We start from the raw sequence: 23,985 nt of genomic DNA on the forward strand, positions 1-23,985 counted from the left end.
ACTACAGGGAAAAAGCCACTATCAAATGAAAAAAATCTTAATCAATTGTTTTCCTACAAAAATTAACTGTCTACCTTGATGGCTACAGCGTAGCGTCAAGCCATTGCCAGTTCCAACTTCGACGATCTTGGACGAGCTAGCGTATTTGTGGTCTTCCACGAAGTCGCCGACTTCTACCTTGTTCCCTGTTGACTATTATTTTCGCAATTCTTTCTTCCGATATTCATACTGAATGATCAGCCCAAAAGTCCTGCCTATTTTAATAGCCTAATAATATTCGCATATTTATACTTATACATCGAACACTTGATTTCAAATCGTCCAGCACATGCTGAGCATAGTTTACTAATGTTTTCAGTATTTCACACCTAAACAGCAGCTGATGATCTATTTTTATACGATTCAAACCACTGTGCTTTGGTCCATTATGATTACTACAGTTGACAACGACGATGATGACGATGAGCTAGCTGATGCTGCACAGTTGGCCACGGCTTCTGCTCTCTAGGCGATGCACAGCACACTGAGATTGATTGTTATATGCTGGTGCACTACGCCCTACTTCATTAAGTTTAATGTTTATTATCATTTTAATTTCATTAGGTAGATTAGTGGCAGTGGGATTATGCAGATTGCGAGAAACGAAACGAGTTCCGTGATTCCACGCTCAATTCAGTGGTTAATTAATGAAGACATTCCAAGATTACTCTCTGATTTAGAATACAAATCGCTCTCTTCGTAGACATCATGTATACATCTAAGAATATCCGTTTCTTAAAAATATCTCAGTTTTGTCTTCTAACTTTCTATTTTGTGCAGTTTGTTTTCGCACGTTTTGCGAGACGTAAATTATCCCGATGGCAAGTTCACACTCGCGGTTGCGGCTGTCATTTTCACTTTCACCTCCCACTAGAAAAATTTTGGCCGCGGTTGTAGCGTTGAGGAAATGAAAATTTCGTAAATATTTTTGAATATTTTGTCGAATGAAAGTGCTGCCGCCACAAAGAAGCGCCAGCATATATATATTTGCTTCAGGGCTACGTGACTTTTACCGTCGAAAATATTTATGGTGCAGTACTGCTGTAATCTGACGAAGTGACGTAAGCGCCATTTCACTATTCAGCACATTTTTTACTTCCAAATACAAACCATTGAGTAGTTGTAGTTGTGGTAAATTACCTTCCATTCCAGAATAATTGTTGAGCATTATTTATTCTAATTCCATGTTGCATATACACCGCATATTTATCATTGATGGCGAAACAAATCAAAAATATGATATGACACTTACGTCACTCCGTCAGAATACAGCAGAGTTGAATGGTGGCGAAGCGAAACTTCAAAACGGCGCTAAAATTGATTTTAAATTGGTCTTTTTCCGCCTCGTTGGTAATAAGTTACATCCACGAGCGCGAGCATGCGGAAAAATCACTACAAATGTAGGCAGCATTATACATGTATACGAGCTGTACAGCAATAACGTTGTCGTTCTTAATTCATAACATATGTGGTGGATGAAACACGAAGAGAGTCTTCAATGCGGATGAGACATCGTCATAGTAGAATGGTAATGTTACCAATGTGGCTTACTTTATCGGTAAGAACATATGCAATTTCTTCTAAATTTATCATATATGAAAAGTAATATCTTACTTAAATATGAAACGATTATGATGAAAACTTTACAGGATTTTAGTCACAACTGCAAATTTGACTAACATTCGTTGCAATTTTTTAATAACTAATTTTTAATAGTTGGTATAGCTTGATTGTACTAAGCTTGCTACATGGAATTCACAAATGTTTATTAAAATAAAAATAAGGGCAAAACATTTTTGTTTGGAAACTTTAATATTTTTGACAATATCTAAATCATTGCAGAAGACATCGACTCAAAACATACTCAATTTCAAGAAATATCTTAAATAAAAAAAAAAACTTTATATTTTTAGAAATTTACCTATGCAAGATTATGAATTGCAGAGTATTAAGTTAATCATGATTAAAAAATTGATGATTAGTACCACGCAAAAGGTAGATAGATTTGGGCTTATTTTCTATTATAATGAGTAAAGCCAATTATTTTAAAGTGTGTGTACATTCGTTGTATGCAAGGACGTTTAGGGCATCTTCAGTAATGTAATCATTGTTTTCTATGATTAATAATTCATTCGCATGCGAATGAACGCCTGAAAGTATGAACTAAACCGGAACTGTGAACAGTGTTGTGAAAAACTCGATTTCTCATAACTCACGCTTGAGATTTTTCATGCGTGAGTCCTCAATCACGCAACTCAGCAGTCACAAAATCATGGATGAGTAGGCTCACTTTTTTGACTCATTGTCTCGTTTTTTCACAGTTTACTCAAACACGGCAATAATTTCTTGTTAATCTGGTAAAATTATAGTAATCCTTTCTAACGTAAACATCAACAATCGGGTTTCACGATTTTTTGGCGAATTTTGCGACTGATTCATGTTTTACGGTTTGAGTTGATTGAGTGATTTTGCACAAAACCTCAAGCGTGAGATTTGCGAAGCAGATCTCTAATGAGTTTGCTCTCACGGGAGAGCGTATTGATTGAGATTTGAGTGTGAGTCTATCAACACTGGCTGTAAAGCCCTCTAAATCGCAGAAGAAATCAACAGATATACTTGGCATTCGCAATAACAATTTATGTTTATAATTCACCACATATGACATTAGAATATTGTTACGACCCTTGGTGGGTAAATAACTACTTGTGCACTTTCATGATTCACTTTGGCTTCGAGGGGGTTTCATCGCTAAATTGGCCAACTGAGCTTTAAAAAAATACCAAAGTGAATAAGAAGTACTAAGAATAGAGTCCAGCTACCTTACTTTAGGATTTCAGCCAGGAATCTACCAAAAAAAGGATCTTAACCAAATCCAACAAAAAAAAACAATATGCATTTAAGATGACGATGCATCGAAGCCAAACCTCAAATTTTCTTGAGAATTAAAAAGCGGTTTGAGCTGAAAACTTAATCGATTCAGTCAGAGTGGACCAAGTACACATAGTCCATCAAAAATCGTTCTATCACAGGTTTGGATTATTCATGATTATCACTTCACATTATATTACTTGAAAGTAACACAAAGATGTGTAAAAATATTGAACCAAAATTTCAACGAGTTCAAAAATTACAGAGCGTTTAACTTTAAACCCATTTTTCTCAAAATATGAAAAATGTCGCTTGGTCTACTCTGACTTAACGCCGACCAATTCATGCTTGTAATTCACCACAGATGACGTAAGAATTCTGTTACGATCCTTGTTAGAATAGGGTAATAGTAGTTTACGGAACAAGTTGCAGAATTATGATTTTTACAGCACGAGTCGTAAATGTATCCTACGAGGCTTGCCGAGTAGGATAACTACGACAAGGGCTGTAAAAATCGAGTTCTGCAACGAGTTACGTACAACATTTTTTGCAATTTCGTAGAAGACCACTTGAGAAATAATATCGGAATGCATTCATCATCATTTTACAATTTCTGAAAAATGGTTGTGTAATGATTCATTACACAATTTAAAACAGTTGCGTAATGAGAAAGCGTTGCGTAATGAATCATTACAGCACTGGTTTCAGTTGTGTTATAACTATTCGCACACTGCATACTTCAGTGCAGGAAAGTAAGCCGTTTCATGACAGATTGACGTGATGAAAATTAGCCAATTACGATGAGAAATTGTAAAAATAACTATTTGTTAACAACTACCGAAAAGTTAAACATTACATATAATTTGCAATTGGATTAGATGGACAAATTGATGTGAAGATTTGCGAAAAAGTTACACGTCTTCTCACTGAGAAGACGTGTAACTTTTTCGCAAATCTTCACATCAATTTGTCCATCTAATCCAATTGCAAATTATATGTAATGTTTAGCTTTTCGGTAGTTGTTAAACTTCCACTCGGCTGGTTGGCCGTAAAACCACGATTCATAATTAAAAACAAGTAACTATTTGTTCACATTCATGATTCGCTTTGGCCTTTGGGGGATCTTTCTCTGCAAAATTGTCTGCAATTTTTTAATAAGAATATAATTCATTGTGACAATGGCGATTGAATGTGTCTGAAACTCGATAGTAAGATGCACTTATTACGAGACATATTGTTGCAAAATATGAACTCATAAGAAATCACCTGCCGATGTAAATCAAATGTACCGTAATCCGGGGGCAAATTGATCACTATTTTACAACTTTTTGTTGTTGAAATTCAAATATTGTCAAATAAATTTCCATAACATCAGTACTCCATTGGTCTTTATCAGTTTATGTAATCGACTTTATGTAAAATAACAGTTAACATATCACAAAAATAGTTTAAATATCAAAAAATTGAAATGACACACTGGGGCGAAATTGATCACCAAATAACAAAGCAGGTTTAAGAATAGAAAATTTCTTCTTCTGAATCTGAAAATGATGTCAAAATTCTTACAGCTCGAGTATTTGATCATTTTATTGCAAAATTTAACTTTGAAAATCTGCCTAATACGCCTAAATGTAGACAATTTCCCTTGAACATAAGCACATTATTTGAGAATAAACGGTTTTAAGAGAAAAAAACTATACTTGTTATACTGTCTGATATCAAAAATGAGTTCAGTAATTCATACTTAAGCTTACACAACATTTTTAACACTGAAAGTTGACATGTAGGCTTAGCACCAGTGGATTGTATATCACCGACATTTCCAACTATATTGCTTACACCTTCAATAGTGTGAATATTTCTATGTAAAACTGACCCCAATAAAAATGAAATAGTTTAAAATCATCATTAGACATCTATAAACTAGAAAACATGGAATGTCTGTGGTACCAACGTTCAGCATCCTTGGAAGGAGTTGTTTTTTGGTATCGACCTGATCAAATTCGCCCAGTGATCAATTTGCCCCCGGATTACGGTACCGGGAAAAAGCTACGTCCCCCAAATTAGGAAAACTTCAACAGAAAATCCGTCCAGAAATTCGTCTAATATGTTCTCACAAGATCATTGAATAATTTCACTAGATTTGAAAGATGTGCTCAACTATCCCTCAAGGAGTTTATCAGAAATCATAAACGACCTAGAAAAATAAACTCCCAGAAGTATTCTTATGTATCCATCAAACAACACTTCTGGGACTTACTAATGAGCTTCTTAGGAATCAGCAATCGGCCGTATGACAAATTTGCTAAAACGAATGTCAGGAGCACTTTGAAAATGATAGGTTCTTGAAGAGTTTTTTGAGGATCTCGTAAAGAAAGCTAGCGAAATCATAGCTGTCATATTTAAGTCGTAATTTTCCTAGGATTTTTTATGGAACGATCTTGTTTTCATTCTTAAGGTGAAAAGGCATCGAAGCCAAAACTCGAATTTTCAAAAGCACAAATCTAGAGAACCTGACAATTGTTCGCGCTGAATATTTTATCGATTGGTCACCACCAGCGACTGGCCAGTGAGTTAATTATCAGCCCAATCGGTTTTCTGGATCTCTAAATTTGTGCTCTTAAGCTCACACTTGAGGCAGCTACAGAGAGGTGATTGCTAATAAATTACCTCTTACCGAAATAATGACATCAAAAATATATTATTAGTGTTTGCGAGTTAGTAGTAGAGGCTCAAAATTTTAGGAGTTTTTAAAACTGAGATAATCATGCAAAACATTCATTTCAGAATTGAGTTTCATGTTGTTGCTGACAAATACTTAGGACTCGTCGATGCCATAATCGGAAGAGATGTGTTCATGCGTACAGAGATTAAAACGATCATTCAAATTGGAATCAAAATGTATGATGTCAATAAAAGGTATTTACAGTTTGAAAATCATTCTTACGTTCAGGATAAAAATCAAAAAATATGTAATATCAGTTCCGAAATTAACGAAACTTTGTTATCAAATATTGGAAAAATATCTGATGACGAGATGGCAAAATTTTTAGAATGTTTCAAGAGTAAATATTATTTCAACAAAACGCCACATAAGCCAGTTAAAGAATATGAAATGACTATATCGTTAAAAAAAGAAGAATATTTTTATTTCAAACCTAGAAGGTTGTCGTATGATCAAAAGAATAAAATTGACGGGAAAATTAAAAAATTATTGAAAGAAGGAATTATTAAAGAAAGTAATGCACCGTATGTCAGCCCTATTGTATTAATCCCTAAAAAAGATAATGATTTTAGGTTATGCGTAGACTATAGAAAACTGAATAAAAATTCTGTAAGAGATAACTACCACTTGCCAGTTATAGATGATTTGATTGATTCTTTGAGAGATAAAGCTGTATTTTCAATTATTGATTTGAAATCTGGGTTTCATCAGATCAGAATTGCACCCGAATTTACCAAATATACTTCTTTTGTAACTCCAAAGGATCAACATGAATATTTACGTGTCCCTTTTGGATTATGTAATGCTCCTGCGGTTTTCCAGAGATTTATAAATAGAATTTTTAAAAAATTGATAGATGATGAAGAAATTATTGTTTATATTGATGATATTTTGATAGCTAGTGAAAGTTATGAAAACACATAGAGACTTTAGGAAAAGTTTTTCAAATTTTGAATTATAATTTATTAGAAATTAATTTGAGCAAATGTCGTTTTATGTTTGAAGAAATAGATTATGTGGGATATTCTATAAATAAATTTGGAAAGAAATTGAACAAATCGCATATTGAAAATATTTCTAATTTTCCAACACCTAAAAACTGTAAGGATGTTCAAAGGTTCTTGGGCCTTACTAGTTATTTTAGAAAATTTGTACTAAATTTTGCAACCATTGCGAGACCTTTATATAGCCTTTTGAAAAAAGATGCGAAATTTATATTTGGAGAGGAAGAATTGAAAGCTTTAAATTTTTTGAAAAACAGATTGATTTCATCGCCAATTTTGGCAACATTTAATCCTCATGCAGAAACACAACTTCACTGTCATGCTAGCTCCTATGGATTCGGAGCCATTCTGCTTCAAAAAAATAAAAATGATAATAAATTTCATCCTGTTAGTTATTTTTGTAGGAAAACAGATGATTTAGAATCAAAACTGCATAGCCTTGAACTTGAAACACTGGCAGTAGTATATGCTATTAAAAGATTCCACATTTATTTGGCAGGAATTCATTTTAAAAATTTTACAGATTGTAATGCTTTAGTTCAAACTTTGTCAAAAAAAGATGGTAAACCAAAAATTTGCAGGTGAGCATTGTTTTTGGAATGTTATAATTTTGAATTAGAATATAGAGATTGTTCAAAAATGAAACATGTTGATGCTTTAAGACGTCAAGACATGGTAGTTAAAAAAAATGTAGACAGTTCTAAATTAGACCATCAAAAATTAATTGATGAAAACATGGCTGAATGTATCAATGTTCTTAATGAAAATAATATAGAGCAAAACATAATAGTTGCACAAGAGCAGGATGAGAAAATTATTAGAATTAAAGAGCTTCTGGAGAGATCTCCTTTGTCTGATTTTGAGCTTTTAAATGGTGTACTTTTCAAAAAAGATGGTAACAAACGTTTATTAGTTGTTCCGAAATTGATGATTGACAATGTTATTAAATTGAGTCATGACAATTGTGATCATATTAGATTAGAAAAAACTATGCATGAAATAAGAAAGCAATTTTGGTTCAGTAGAATGAATAAGTTTGTTAAAAATTATATAAACAATTGCTTGACTTGTATTTTTATAGCCCTAGTGGAAAGAAAGAAGGGTTTTTAAAAATTGTTGATAAAAAAGATAAACCTTTTACCACTATTCACTTGGATTACTATGGACCTATCCAGCTACCTTCTACAAACAGAGCAAAGTATATTAGTCATGGTAGATGCATTTACAAAATTTACTAAATTTTTTCCAACAAAAAGTATTAGCTCAGAAGAAACTATTGTTCATTTGGCGAATTACATAAATTTCTATAGTAAAGCGAATAGAATGGTTACAGATAGAGTATCCTGTTTCACGTCGAGAAAATTTAATGATTTTATTTCAAATAATCAAATTGAACATATAAAAACTGCAACTTACACACCTGAAGCTAACGGTCAAGTTAAACGTACGAATAAATCACTTACCCCAATGCTTGCTAAATTATGTCATGAATCGTGTAAAAAATGGGATAAATTATTACCAAAAGTTGAATTCATTTTTAACACTTCAGTCGTCGCGCTGTTGTATTTTGTACAACACCGCTGAAAAAACCTCGCTTTTCGTTCCAAACTGCAGCGCGGTGGTTCTAACGGTGGCCAACCGCGCGACGACTGAAAGGTTAATAATACATATAACAGGTCAATAGGTAATTATCCTAGTGTGTTATTGTTCGGATTTCAGCAAAATAATTTAGATAGTGAAAATTGAAACATTGCAAATTATGTTGCTAACAGACAACCAGATCTAGAAACATTAAATTTAACAAATATTCGCGAAAATGTCCGACAACAAAATTTGGTTAATCAAAATTATAATAAAAGACAAATTGATAAGAAAAGTAAAAAACGTACAAATTATAAAGAAGGTGATTTCATTGTTTTGAAAACTGGTGAAACTCATAAATTGGCTCCGAAATATAAAGGTCCATATAAAATTCAAAAAAAATTGCCTAATGATAGATACGTGGTGACTGATATAGAAGGATTTCAAATTGCAAATACTCCATTTAATTCGGTTTGTTCGCCCCAAAACATGATAAAATGGATGAGTGATCACATGTCTGAAGGTAGTGATATTGATGAGGTCATCGATAATGTCAGGATGCCCGAGATGAAGTGAGATCATAGTAGGCTGACATAGGGTACAGTAGTAGTTGTTTGACGTTAGGGATGATGATTCTATAATAAACCCCTGAACCATCAAGACGTGTTTTATTACTACAGCCATGCAAGCTTTCTTGACCCTAAATCCATTATAAGGTTACAACATATATTCAATCTAGAATAACTTCCACATATTTTACCTACTCAATCACCTAGTTCAGCCGACCACAGAGCCTTCTAGTAAGCCTTGCGAGCCGTTGCGAACGATTCTTATTAAGTTGAACGTTGTCTATTCCAACTTCTTCTACATTGTTTCCTGTGTCTAATCAGATCGGAATTCCACCATGAAGTAGCTTTTGTAGTCTTCATAGACCGTAGAGGAAAAGCTTCTTCAAAAACCTCCATGATTTAGGACGTAAGAGTATTAACCCGTATAGGCCTGAGTGAAAGCAAAAATACTGAAACCCTCACCGCTCAGAGAATTCTTAACGGATTCAAATGATTTTTTGTCAGTTCACTGGCCCACATATCTTGTTTCTAAAAGTGGCCAGAGGAATTTGGAAATATTCCTGTGGCCGGAGTTATTCCGGTGGGTCACTGGGTCAAATCGGGTAAAAAAAGGGCTATTTCTTGGGACATGCCAAGTTACCTTTATTTATTTGCAATGATAATCATTTTAATTTGCATAAATCATTAAGATCTGATATTCAACATTATAAATGAAGAGTTTTGCACCGTTTAAAGTACCGTTAAGTCACCAGTCACCGTGCGGCCTCCATTCACCAAATTCCTACAGAATATTCATACAATTTTCACAAATTATTCTTAAGATAAAACTGGAAAAATGAAGTAGTTTTTGTCACAAAGCATTCTGAAAAAACTAGTTCATGTAATCAAAATCATGTGAATTCTGAACCAAAATGAGATTTTTCAACACTCTTAGTAGAAACGCCAAAAAATCACAATTTTCATTTTAACATTAGAGTATGAAATTTTTAAAATTTCAACAAGTTTTCACTGTGGATACTATTAGCAAGACGCATTTCATCGTATGAGCAATGAGATTTTATGTAAATTTGAATTTTTTTTATTGTGTATCAGTCGAAACCCAAATGCACGGTGAATGGACCCTTTTCAATATATATGGTTCCTATTACCGTGCATTAGTTTAAACGGCATGACATTATTCGGAAATATTAGATTTATTGTTATGTCGTGATTAAACAAATTCTTATTTAGATTTTGAGTGAAAATGGAATGGTTTGGACAATACAGTCAAACCTTCTATAACGATTTTAATAAAAAAATAATGATTAAACCAATTTTTAAACTTTTTATGTTTCTTATTGTAAATGAAGATTTGAATATACTTAAAAATGAGTTGCTCCATCAACAACGTTTCTTCAAGATATGAAATAAAATCATGCGGAAAACTATACGCACGGTAAATGGTGCACTAGTGTGCACGGTAAATGGTAACATAGAACGGTACGAGGCGACCTTATCATGACATTTTCAAACATATATTTTGAGTAATTTTTTGTTATGAATCATTAGTTTTAGATTTTTTCCTGAATTATGATATAATTGCATGCTACGTAGTGGTATTCTAGGACGCTTCAAATTATTTGGAAAAGTTATATAAGTTTTTGAAGTGCAGATTTTTCTTAAATGCACGGTGAATGGTAGCTTGACGGTATACCGGATGTGGCCATTCTGACGTAATGCCTGGAAGAACCGGCTATATATTTGTTGGATACTAAACCGTTTCCATGCTCGAAAAGTAGAAATCAAACGTAATTGTGCACTAAAATGCGTTCCCATAAGCTTGGCACAGATGTTCAGATACAAATTGGCCACTTTATCAAAAGTTTGAGGCGTTCCGGGACCCGAAAATGGTTATTTGTACGATTAATCAAATGCAAAACACATATTTATCAAATTCAATCGTTTGTCAAAATGTTTACACTGATGCAATTTTCTTAAAATTCCGTCATATAATGGCCACATTATAACCGATTCCGGAAATTATCTGTGTCTTGAAATTTACCTACCTCCAAGGAAACAAACGAACAGTACCCTTCTCACCAGACCTGACCCAGTAATCCACCAGAATAACTCTGACCACAGGAATATTTCCGCGCTCCTCCGTCCACTTCTAGAAACTAGATAGGGTAGGTGTATCAGTTATGGCCATAGTGGTTCCCTTTTTCGCCATACGTGATATCTTGAATTCCTTCACATTTTAAGAAATCTTTTGTGTTTTAGCTGTAAAATAAAGGATAAATCTTGATGTTAAAACATTCAAAAATATTAAAAAGGTAAAAGTTATCCAAATTTTGCATATGGCCAAATAGGGAACCATTATGGCCATAACTGGTACACTTTCCCTATGTATGCCAATATACTGACAAAAAATCATTTGAATCCATTAAGAATTCGCTGAGCGGTGAGGATTTTAGAATTTTTGCTTTCACTCAGGCCTATATGGGTTAACCGTAAAATCATTCACCGAAGTTACGCCGTTGTATGAAAACCCAAGTAACATTGGTAGCTGAATACCAGCTTATTTGGCTAAAATGCTGTTTATACTGCCTCATCTCAGCTAAATGAACTGTTTTTCAGCTATGTTGTTACCTGGGAAGCTTTTTATTATGAATATTAACGACATTTTCAGTGCTAAAGAGGCTCTGGATTTTCACTGTATTTAATCTTAGTATTCAATCAGAAGCAAGGTACAAAAATAGAGATCAAACAATAGCATCAATGTAACAGCTAATGATAAGCTTCTTAACAACATCTTTCTCCTTCTTACTTTCTTTCCAGAATCAAGCGTAATATCTTCAGAATGGCCCCAGGCCATTACTTCTGGGCAATATTCTATTTTGCCTGTCTGTGCAGTGCGTCACTGTAAGTACCATTAGTTAGTCAGCTCAATAAACTCTAGTCAACTCTGTGCCTCTGATCCACAGAGCCAACAACGCCAAGGTAAACTTCCGCGAGAAGGAGAAGAAAATCCTCGATCAGATCCTAGGCGCTGGTAAATATGACGCCCGAATCCGTCCCTCGGGCATCAACGGCACAGGTAAGACCCGGTCCAATTTGCTGTTTTTAACCATTGCCAATCCGTACTTGTACAATTCACACACCATACGTATCTTTGCGTAACATCTTCGTTCACTTGCATCACTTTTCATAATTTCATTACATTCGAATCGATATTTAAGGATGAAAATAATTACCAATTTTCGTTTACACAAAAATGTGTAGATAAGGTTATTACACGTATGATTTAGGTTCTGATTAAGTTCCAAACGATTTTCCGATTTCATTCCGCTTTATTTTGTTCCATTGATTGGATTCTGTATGGTTTCAAACTCTTTGGTTTCAAAATTCACGATTTTCTCGCGCCGGACACGATTTTTACTACACGTCGTCGATGAATGAAATGCCACGAAACTGCGATTAAGTCGTAGGACGACAACACTCTCAATCTACGACATTTTTTTCCCGATTTCCTTTGTACATAAAAGTGTCGAAAGAAGATTCTTTGCATAGAAAACACACCCATTTTTGTCGACTTGTTCCCCTCAAATAGCTACTAAAACGGCAGCCCACCAAGTTGGATGGTAGACCCACAGACAATCAGACGTAACTCTGAGAAAATTCTTATCGACCACGCTTTGAAAATCGTTTAAAATTTCATTAGTTTCATACTTCACCAGAAGCGTGCACAACGTTTTATTTCGAGTTTGACGTTATACACTAGCGCCTTATGCAGGCATTTCTTCAAAATCCATCACCCAATTCACACCATGATCATCTGGTGAGCGTAATGCACGCAATACTGTTTTGTGCAACAAGACCAACAGAAGGCACTAGTGCTCAACGTCAAACACGAAGAAAAACGTTACGCGCGCCTCTGGTTGTGAGATTTGTAGCATAACGAATCAGAACGAACAAATAGCGGTCGACTAGAATTTCTTTAGCGTCACGTCTGTTTGCCTGTTCAAGAGTGTTTTACGAGAGAGAGAACTTTTCGCTGAATGACAACCCCCCTGTCTTAATCCATACAAATTAGAAAATTAGGAAAATTTATGCCAACAATCTCCCTCGACGCTTGGGAAATCACCATCACCAACATTGTGGGCTGCATTTTGGAAGCACTTGGGAGAGTGATTCTAGATCTAGAGCTAACTTTAGTGAAATTTGGCGGGCGACGATGACGAACTGAGCGGACAATAACCATGGAACAATGACGGAGTGGGCTATCACAAGACAAAAAAACGGTACAACTTCAAGGCTAGCTCTAACGACACAGAACCAGCATAAAAAAGGACGACACTGAGGCTGAAGCTGATCCGCATTGTTATGGTTATTGCGCTGATGCGTTTCGTCTCGTTTTTTGTCAGAGATTTGGATTTTCTTCGTTAATGAATGGGAACTTTGTCGTTCTCGGAATTTGGAAACCAGAAACTAGAACACCGAATTATGCAAAATGGAATATGAATTACAGAAAGTTTAGAATGCAGATTAAAATGTTTTACTTCAAGGACTGGCTGACTCAAGGACTTTGGGCGACGACTTCGTAAGGATTATGATGATTGACATTTCTGATATGCTTTTTAAACGCTGTCTTTAGAAAAATTCAGAGGTTTATCTTTTCAGGCCTTAAGGCTCATAAAATGGCCTTGTAAAACACACTGAATAGAGATAAATACTATCATCAGCGCAGATATTCTAAATCAACACCTTAATTTAAGAAAAAATACAAAATACGTTTATTTAAGGCCGCGTTGTCTAACTAGAACATCCTGAACAACCTTCTGGAAGCTCAATATATGGCACTAAACATGCCATAGGTCAGTCATCCATGGTAGCCTGAGATCTAAAGCAGAACCAGAAGTTTTATCCGGAATGCAAACATAGAATGTACGATTAGGTATATACATTGAACTTTACGGAAGCTCTGTAAATATGATGGAATAGTTTCAAGATGTCCTAGTCCATGTAAACCGGCATAAAATTGAAAACATAAGATCCACAGCCGAAACAAGTGATATCTTCGCTACAGTTATGAAAAGTATCCAATGATATCCTATATGTATGTTGGAGTTTTAGCGGCATTCTTGAATACTCTGATGTGTCGTAGGATATCCAAACTGTTTAAGAGTCAATTTGACTCGTATTAGTAGCTTTTTTGCGCTGTACACAGCTAATATATAAAGTCAAACGTGGCCATAGAACGTACCGTCAAACGGGGTAACTTGCAACAATTTTCTACTTTAAAGGTATATGGATGAAAAATTTGGAGATTCAGATGAGACAAAAACCATCTAGTATCCTAATCACCACATGAAGAATACCACGTGGTATTAATTTTATCAGTGTGGAGTTTCTTGTTTATCTGACATGACCAGGGTTAGGAAAAAATCTGAAATTCACTCTACAGTAGTCAAACAAAGCCAATCACAGTCAGCGAAGCCAGTGAAACTCACGCCCATTGCTGCCGTAGGCAAAAAGCCTTCAAAACACCCGTTGCTAAGGGCAACCCAAAATTACTGTAGAAAAATGTTCTATTTCCCGCTGCATTTCCCGCATTTAGAGCCTTCAATGACACTACTGATTTAGAGAAATTCATATACCCAATATAGGCTACTTGATGAGATTCACGATTTCAAACTACTGTAGTGAGAGAGCCACGTGATTTTCGCGAAATTCAAGCCTACTACTATTACCATTCCCAGCACTGGATATGACAACTTGAATGTAATGATCTTAGAGTAGTCATGGCATACTGTGAATGATAAATCACCACATCTCTCATTCTTCCAAGAGTTTTTTTTTGCATCAATGCCATCATATGACAGTTCTAATTGGGTTCTATTTGAACTCTATTGTTTTAGAGGTGGAACCTGTGGCAAAAGATGAATATGAAATTTCAATAAAAGCTGTCGCTCAAAGCTGCCCATGACTTTTCAATAAAAGTTGCGGGTCGCTCAATTTCATACTGTCCTGACTTAATCATAGTCATATTGGTTTCCTATCTTCTCTTTTTCCTGGACGTTTCACAGAAAAATATCTATGCAAATTTGTACACTCAGATATTGTATTGAAATCTTTGAAATCTTCGCACTTCCACTGTCAGCATACCATACATTTTCGTCTTTTACGGCACTCGACAATCTGTCGCATTTTTTCTAAGGTGAGCATTTTACACCAAACACAACATATCAAATCTGTCAATTTTCCTGGTCCCATCTGAGGGGAACATTTCTATACTTCCGCTGAGCCCAACGGATCGAATCCGTGGCTGCTCCCTTCTAAGGCGAGCATTACGAAACTTCCACCGGACCCGATAGATCAAATCTATCGCTTCGGTACTCGTTTTGAAACGAGTTTGTGTGCTTCCGCTGGACCGAACGGATTTGCTGTTGTTTTGACGAAACTTTTGCCTTTGAGACAGACGGAACGATTTCTGATAAAGGATTATTATAACGCAAATTTTTTAACGAAATTTGAATGAGAACATGGAAACGAAGAATAATGAATGCATGAATCTAAGGAAGATTGAAAATGCAAAGTAGGGTGACCAACAATGAGTAGGACAATCAATTTATTTAGCTATTGTAGGAAAAACAAACATATGATTGATTCATAAGTTAACCATTGTTTTCCGTTGTGAGCCATAAGCTATTACTTAAATTCAGTGTAATAATAGTTAACCGATTTACTCTCTGGCATATATCAGAAGAAAAATTGTTATGCAGCTTATGATGTTATTTTAGAAGTTTATCACGGAAAATGTACTTTAACAATTGAAAAATTTCAAATTTAGAAGAACAGTTACTCACTAGCTCATGAATTGACAAAGTACCCACATTGGGCTGAGAGATGCGCGTTACTAAAATATTGATCAATAGTTTGGTCACTCTAATGCAGAGTTCTTAAAACTGAAAAGCATTTCCGTAATATTTCAAGATCTTAATATTGTACTATTTGGGAAAATACACTTAAACAGTTTTAGATAGTCTTGCATTTAACGATGTAACGGATCCAAGTGAGAAAGTTATTAATTGTCACATAAAATGCGTTATTGATAAATTCATGTTTATAACCTTGATAATTAAAGGTTTATCATTCACCACCGCTGCCACTGAATACTGCCATTACCGAATGGTCATGTTCTGGATAGTTTGGTTTCGTACAACAATACTAGAAGCAGACGCTATCTGATGTTGTACGCCAAGGAAAATTTCACGCTCCGCTGGTTGGGAGAATTGGCACATAAACGAAGTTATCGTTTGAAGAACGATAAAATTTCGTGAATCTTACGTTTATTTGTCTATGTATTGGTGATGGAAAATTTTGCTAGATTTCCTAGCTGGTATTTCCATTGGGCCATCGAACTTCAGTACAGAAGAATGAACAATCGACAAATTTTTGATGAAGTTTAATGGTACTCATCCAAAATGTTCATCTTGGCGAAACTTACCAACATATTTTTAATTTCAAATAAAAAATGTGTTAACAACTATATACTGTGCATTTAAATATGAAGCTATACTGTCACTGGAACGGCGACATCGTTTAGATGAAGACCATCAAAAACTATTCAATTTAGCTATCTGTAAAATACTCAAGTTTTGTGTAAATATTGCCATACCAAATCATCAGCTATCATCAAATTGTACCTGTAACAAAACTAGATATTGTACATCTAAGTAACCAACTACTACGCCGTAAAAGACCCACCTCAAAAGGCTTTCGGTTCACAATCTGTAAATAGAAGACACACATTCGCTAGCCTCTCGGACACAGCTTGTACTGGTCAGAAACAAGCTTATTATACCTCAAAAACCGTTCACAAATACAGACTGCTCACTCGTACCACCGAGGAAACATCTCTTTGACAGAACAAGAACCTCAACCAACGCTATTCTCGTTCTTACACGTATATATTTATTCAACAAACTAGTAGTTAAAAAGCCGAAAACAAATACCTTAAGTTCGATCACAATACTGCTTTTTATCGTCGCCACTTGAACCAAAATCCATTCATCACCGATCGATGCCAACTAGATGATTCAGGTGCACCAAGTAGAGCCAAACTAAAAACGTCATAATTCTTCAGTTGCTTTTCATCAAAGTAAAACACGCTGGCAACCCTAGATGCAAACCAAACCGACAAATGCTCTCAATGACTACTAGATTTAAGAACATTCTTTTCCCTCCCATTTAGCAGAACCAAACCAGGCAGTTTAATAAACCGTTCTTTTTCTCGTTTGTAATATTTTCTGCATCCCTTATTCTTATTGCAAATTTGCCGCGAATTTGCCCCATCCAACTGTCCCAAAATCAAATCGAACAATCGATCAAATAAAATCGAAACTTTCGCACAAATTAAACAAACCAAAAACCTCCAAAATGACTCCAAACTCCTCCCAGACGGTCCGGCCATAGTTCGGATCAATCTTTTCGTACGAAGCATTATGACCATTAGTGACATTAAGATGGTAAGTCCTAGTTCGATCCTTCACCGTACCGCCCTTTTCTCTCCTCCTGCTACTACGCGTTTTGTTCGTTCGATGCAGTTTAGTGCAAATACTTAATCGCTAATAACAAACAACAATAACTTCAACGGTTGACGAAACCGATCCCAGCCGGGAGTTTTTCTTTTCTGCTCGTTTCTTGCTCATTCCGTTTTCAGATTAGTTTTCTTCCAATTGTTATAAACGACACACCCAAAATACATTCCACTTCCACACGCACACGCTCAGTCGATTTCGTTGGATAGGTCTTTTCATTTGACAGCTGTCACTGTCAATTCGACCTGTCAATGGATGTACCCCCACAGAGAAGATGATTCGAAGCGTCGCGTGAACAGGCCTATCACAATTTGTATTGCAATTTACTGTCAAACAGCAGATGTAGGAAGTTTAAATTTTTGTGTCGTTTTAATTTTATTTTCACAATTTTAAATGCTTGGTTTAGATCAAAGTTAAAAACGTCGAAACCCCTAGTTGGACTTTTAATTAACAGAGTTCCTTTCTTTTATTACTTCACCGGGTTTTCACCGGGGAGTAATCGCTGTTTTTTTCTCGCCTACTTAGTTGATCAGCTATCGCCTCCTTTCCTTTATAGTTTTTCGATGATTCTCGCTGTCGTTATTTCATTTTCCGAATTGATTAAGTTATCTTTTGGTTTTGATTTTTGTTTTTGTCAGTTTTTTTTGAGACAAAGCTAGCAACTCCGTTTCTTATTTTCGTCTCTTTTATTAATTCAGAACTTTTATTGCCGAGCCATTAGTAATTTTATCGCCTACTAACCTAGACTTAACTCTCGTTGTATCAGTATTTTCAAAAAAGTTTCGTACGTAGCCTTCTTAAACTTGAGTTTATTCCAATTGTATATACAACCCAGCAATAATCAAACATGAAAAAATAGAATCATGGTCTACGGTTTGCAGTGTTAATCAACAATGGTATTCTGCGACGGGGATTAATACAAATCCACTGGCAATTATTCCCTACCACTACACTCAGGTGGGAGGTAACGCAAATTAATGAAATTTCATAGAGTGGGGAAGGTGTCCTTTGTACGAGCAAAACTCGACTGGCTGGTTGGCTGAGTCCCGACAGCGATATCATTTGACCTTTTGGAGTTTATGTCACAAGCACCGGTGCACTTCAAAAGCGGTTTGCGGCTCTTTTGAGCTGGCAGCTGCAGGGAATGGATTAACGTGGAGAGTATAATGGGACTAATGAGGAAAAATGTGGACATTGTGGTACGTAATTGGGTTTTGGAAAACTGTTTATAATTTAGAGGGGACTATTTACATATTTTCAAAAGCACCAAAGAGCGTATTATTTTTTTTGTTCCCAAAAATAATGTAATGGAACAAGGATGTGAATTGTAAATTTAAGTTATAGTGTTATAAGTAAAAATTTTAGTAGTACCTTTTGTAAAAAAGATGCATTCATTCTCAACATAACTTCAGAAATAAAACAGAAAAAAGTTTTCCATTAGGATATAATCATTATGGTGTCCAATGTTTTGATGATGCTTATAACCAGAGACGAATAGAGAAAAAGTAGTCGGGTTTAGTTTGGGTACCACTTCTAGTACTGCATTTGGTCCCTTGGTACAGCACAAGGTACCCAAGTTTGGCAGATCGCAGTACACTTTTCACGGCATTCTAGATTTTGCTTTATTACCTTATGTGCATCTATTACCTTACCTTAGTTTACGGAACAAGTTGCAGAATGATGATTTTTACAGCACGAGTCGTAAATTTATCGTACGAGGCTTGCCGAGTAGGATAATTACGACGAGTGCTGTAAAAATTGACTTCTGCAACGAGTTACGTACCACATTTATTGCAATTTCATAGAAGACTACTTGAAGGTATCAGAAATTATATCGGACAGTGGTTCTCAACCTTTTTGGAGCCACGACCCCCTTTAAAGCTTTACAAACGTCTCACGGACCCCTAAAGATAGATGCTCTTAAAATTTATGTTAATGGAAATATCGAATCTCTCCAATGATTTATCGTTCCGGTCGTCACGCGGTTGGTAATCGCCAGAAGTACCACGCTGTGGCTGTGAACGAAAAGCGAGGTTTTCTCAACAATGTTGTACAACATTCTATCTTATAAGTTAATCTGATGTACTGGACAGGCACTCCTACAAATCATGTCTGTAATCAACAACAAATCTTAATGGAGACATCGTCAATCCAAGAATCCTGCTCTTATCTTTTGGAGGAGTTGACTATGAATTGAGTCAGGCAACTACCTTGTATTTTCTAATACACTATAACCTCAATTTACGAACTAGATCGGGGGTGCGTAAATTGAGTTGGTGCGTAAATTGAATCAGTGCGTAAAACGAGGGAGCCCAGTTCGTAAAACGAGGTTTTGTCGTTTGAAGTCTACTTGTATGAAATTAATATATATTATTTCGAAAAAATATGCTCTTTTAGCACCATTAACATATTATTAATACATTGGGCTCTAAATCAGGCTAGAATGTATGCAGTTAAGGTCTTCCAAGAACTCTTTGAAGTTTGGGCATATGATTCTACATGAGTTAACGGAGATCAATTTATCATTTCTATGTAGGAGAATTTCTCACAATACTGGACCCTAGAAGATTGTTATATTTTCAAGAAGCGTTTGTATTGTCAGATCCAAGTATTGGTAATTAAGTGAGTACAACAGGTTTTCTAGTTCATCCAAAAACTTCCTGGAATATATACCTACAATGTACTGGCATATTCAGCGATCCTTTGATGTTTTTGGCACAGGCCCTTATCTATTCATAGAAGTAAAATGAGTATTTTTATAATTTGTGCCTATGTCCTAGGTCCTCCAAGGACTCCATTGAATATAGGCCTTGGGATCTACGACCGTAATACGAGATAAGTGGTTACTTTTCAAATACTCCACAGGCCCCTAACCATTCATGTGAGTAAACGGTGTATTGTAATAATATGTGTGGATGTCCTAGGTCCTCCAAGGACCCTATTGAATATAGGCCTTAGGATCTACCGCTGTAATAAGAGTCTAGAGGTTAGTTATCAATTACTCCACAGGTCCAAAACCATTCATGTGAGTAAACGGTGTAATGTAATAATTTGTGCCGATGTCCTAAGTCCTCCAAGATCTATATCGAATATAGGCCTTAGGATCTACAAGCGTAACCAATTATCAATAGATGCTTTTTTGATATGGCACAGGCCGTGATCTATATGTAGCAGTAAAATGAGTATTGTTATAATTCGTACCGAAATCCTAGGTCATCCAAGGACTTCATTGAATATAGGCCTTTGAATCTACAATCGTCATCAATGGTCTATAGGTAGTTTTAAAATATGGCACAGTTTCTTAACCATTCATTCAAGTCAACGGAATATTTTTTTGATTTATACGGATGTTTTTGGTGCTCCAAGGACTCCACTGAATGAAAGCCTTTGGATCTACGACCATAATAAGTGATTATAAGATAATTTTCAAATATTCCAAAGGCCCCTTACCATTCATGTGGGTAAACGGTGTATTGTATGAATTTGTGCGGATGTCCTTGGTCCTCTAAGATCTCTATCGAATATGGGCATTAGGATATACAAGCGTAACCAATCATCAATAGATAGTTCTTCAATATTGCAAAGGCCTCTTACTGTCCATATTTGCAAACAAAGTGTTGTATTGAGTTGTGTCGATGTTTTTGTACTTCCGAGGACCACGATATATGGGCCTGAGTATCTACAAACTTAAGTAGTTGTACATTGATGATACTTATTTATAGCATAAAATCTAAACTCTTAAGGCTAAGTAGCCCGTCATTCGTTTTGATTCAATTCCAAATTGGCGTCGAACATCGATTTTCGTCATCCTTTCGTCGTTCCCGTTCCAAAAATACCCATATTGTATGGGTTTCCAACGGTTTTTTTCCAACCAGATGTCGCCATCTTGGATTCCAAAATGGTTTTCTCTTGGATTCCAAAATGGCGTCGGACATCGATTTTTGTCATCCCGGCATCGTGCCCTCTCCGAAAATACCCATATTGTATGGGTTTCCAACGGTTTTCTCCAACTAGAGGTCGCCATCTTGGATTCCAAAATGGTTTTCCCCAACCAGAGGTTGCCATCTTGGATTCCAAAATGGCGTCGGACATCGATTTTTGTCATCCCGTCATCGTGCCCGTTCCGAAAATACCCATATTGTATGGGTTTCCAACGGTTTTCCCCAACCGGAGGTCAATAATTTCCCACAGAATTATCAAAACTCAATTTACGCACTGCGTAAAAAAAGTGACGTAAATTGAGTTTATTGCGTAAAAAAAGTGACTTAAATTGAGGTAGCGTAAAAAAAGACTTCGTAAATTGAGGTTTTAGTGTAATACGACACAGAACTTTCATAAGGCATCTTGACCTGCATTTATGTACGGTTCATAATTAATAAAAGAACTTTGGCTCTTCCAGTATCCACTTTGACAGGAAGAATTATCTAGACTGAATTGTCTGAAACATGGCAATGAGAAGCGCTTAGAAACAACGCATATAGTGATGTGTCGAAGTGAATCAGTGAATTCCGCTAATAAATCGCCAAACATATTCCCAGGAGTTAATTGCAGAATTCATGTGTTCCTTACAAGCCGTAAGGAGAATTATCAAAAAATCGTCAGGAAATCTCCGAAAACCTTGGATATTGTCAGCAATCTCGCAAAATCTACTAAGGATTAATCTGCAAATATTCCAGATGTTTCTTATAGATACCTCCAGAAACTATCTTAGTTTTCAATTTTCAAGATCACACAGGAAAGAATTTGCAGTGTTGAGTAACTATAGCTGACTTGCAATCCTTAACTGACAGAATCATATTGATAATATTTTTCAATTTTTTCACAGTTGTAAGGAACAGAATACCAAACTAGATTAGAGATTCATCACATTTCTTGCGTTACAATTCTAAAGGGCCAATGATCAAATTCGCAACACACAAACTATGCAAACATTGTCAACAAAATCATAAATCTCGTTATAAAACGATATAAACTTGATTTTTGAAACGACCAATACTCGCTTTTTTCCAAATCATTCATTGGTCCACTGCTCAAAACGGCCGATGATCGGATCTTTCTCCATCAAGAGGGCCTACAATCGGAAAATTTCGCAAACTGTCATTGGCCTTAGTAGGGTGAGAGGCCAATGACTCTCTCTTGCTCATTCGCTGGCAACCAAAAGGGCCTAGCCTTGGGCCTCAGCACGCTGACAAAACTCAAAAATAGGCCAATGCCTGCTTAAAAATAAAAAAATGGGCCAAGCACTTAATCTCCTTATTTTTTCCAATTTTTTGCAGTTTTCAGATTAAAATCCATTATTGAGGATTCTGCCCTCCAATAGACTCACACCTGAAAATATTGTCCCTCCAAAATATTCTCACATCGTGTTTGTCAGATACGAGATGGCGTCGTAGCTAACAAAACCATCATGTAACGCACATGTAACACACTCTGCTGCATTGTGCATTGAATGCAAGGTGTGTGCTTCTGCTGAACTGTTATATAAACCGAGGTTTCCCCACGTTGGAAATTTGCAAGACAATCTATTCGTCAACAAAACGAACTACTCACATAGAGTGAATAGAATACAGAGAAAATGAATTAAAAACGTAGTGAACAATATACACATCGAATTTTATCCAAATCAACGATTGGCCCTTTTGAATTGTTACGTGAGACTTATTCATCAATGGATTAACTGCTATGGCCTTGCCCACAGTTGATCAGCAGGAGTTTTCTCATTTTATTTTGTGTGGGGAAAAGCATATAACTTGAAATATCTTATTGATGGAAGATTTAATCGAAAAAATATTTGGTAGGCATGATAGCCATCATTATTATGCACAACTGGTACCAAATATTTTTTCGAAAATAGTTCTCAATTTTGAGAAATATTTCGTTGAATGCATTTCACCATACAAATATTTTTCGCGTCACCTGTTAGCGATTTTTCGTGCATAGACACTAGCGCATGTACGTTACTATGTGGTGAGTAGCGAATCTGGCCATGCATGTAACCCATTAGGAGAAACGACATTTGCTCTCAATGGCTTCGCGGACCCCCTGAGAACGCTTCACGTGGACCTCCGGTTGAGAAACTCTGTTACAGTAGTTCTTGCAAACACGACTTTATATGTTCATCAAAGTATTCCACTTAAGTTTTCTAGGGCCTACATTTTAGAGAAATTCAGGAAATTTCTTCAAAAATTCCTTCAGGATTAAAAAAAAAACTCCATTTGTGGTGTCCGTTACTATTCTTTATTGAAATTTATTTAAAATTATGCCAGGGACTATTCCAGGTTTTATTTTTCATGTACATTACAATAGAATTCGTTGGATAAATATCACCAAATAAACTTGAGCGATTCTACCAAAAAAAACCGACAAAGAAGTTTCCTAAGAAATTTTGCCAGGAATTCCAAGAATTTCTTTAAAATTCTTTATTTTGTCTCTTCAAAGTTAAATAAACCCCTCAACCGGCCGGTTAATTTTTGCCGCAATAAAAATATACAAACCTCGATAACTTTTTTGTTTCTAGATATTTTTCCAATAGTTCCCAAAAAATCGAATGATTTGAGTAATTACCACAAAATTTCCTGATAGGTTAAGGAGGCCCTCAGGAATGACCTACAAGTCAAAGG

At 35.7% G+C, this 23,985-nt stretch overlaps 1 protein-coding gene across 16 annotated transcripts in view; it reads left to right on the forward strand.

Moving 5' to 3' along the window:
* Positions 1-23,985, forward strand: part of LOC5580270 (glutamate-gated chloride channel) — a 305,234-nt gene that overhangs the window by 132,460 nt on the left and 148,789 nt on the right. For 12 of the 16 annotated variants that reach the window (XM_021848573.1, XM_021848574.1, XM_021848572.1 and 9 more), the window contains 2 exons: positions 11,604-11,687; positions 11,750-11,862. In XM_021848573.1, the coding sequence (XP_021704265.1) occupies positions 11,626-11,687; positions 11,750-11,862 (175 nt within the window). In that variant the 5' untranslated portion in view covers positions 11,604-11,625. Of the gene's footprint in view, positions 1-11,603; positions 11,688-11,749; positions 11,863-17,225; positions 17,294-23,985 lie in introns of those variants that run through there. The other 4 variants (XM_021848575.1, XM_021848578.1, XM_021848581.1 and 1 more) reach the window with 1 other exon arrangement.

The sequence above is a fragment of the Aedes aegypti genome, chromosome 3 (assembly GCF_002204515.2).
Source record: "Aedes aegypti strain LVP_AGWG chromosome 3, AaegL5.0 Primary Assembly, whole genome shotgun sequence".
Lineage (NCBI taxonomy): Eukaryota > Metazoa > Arthropoda > Insecta > Diptera > Culicidae > Aedes > Aedes aegypti.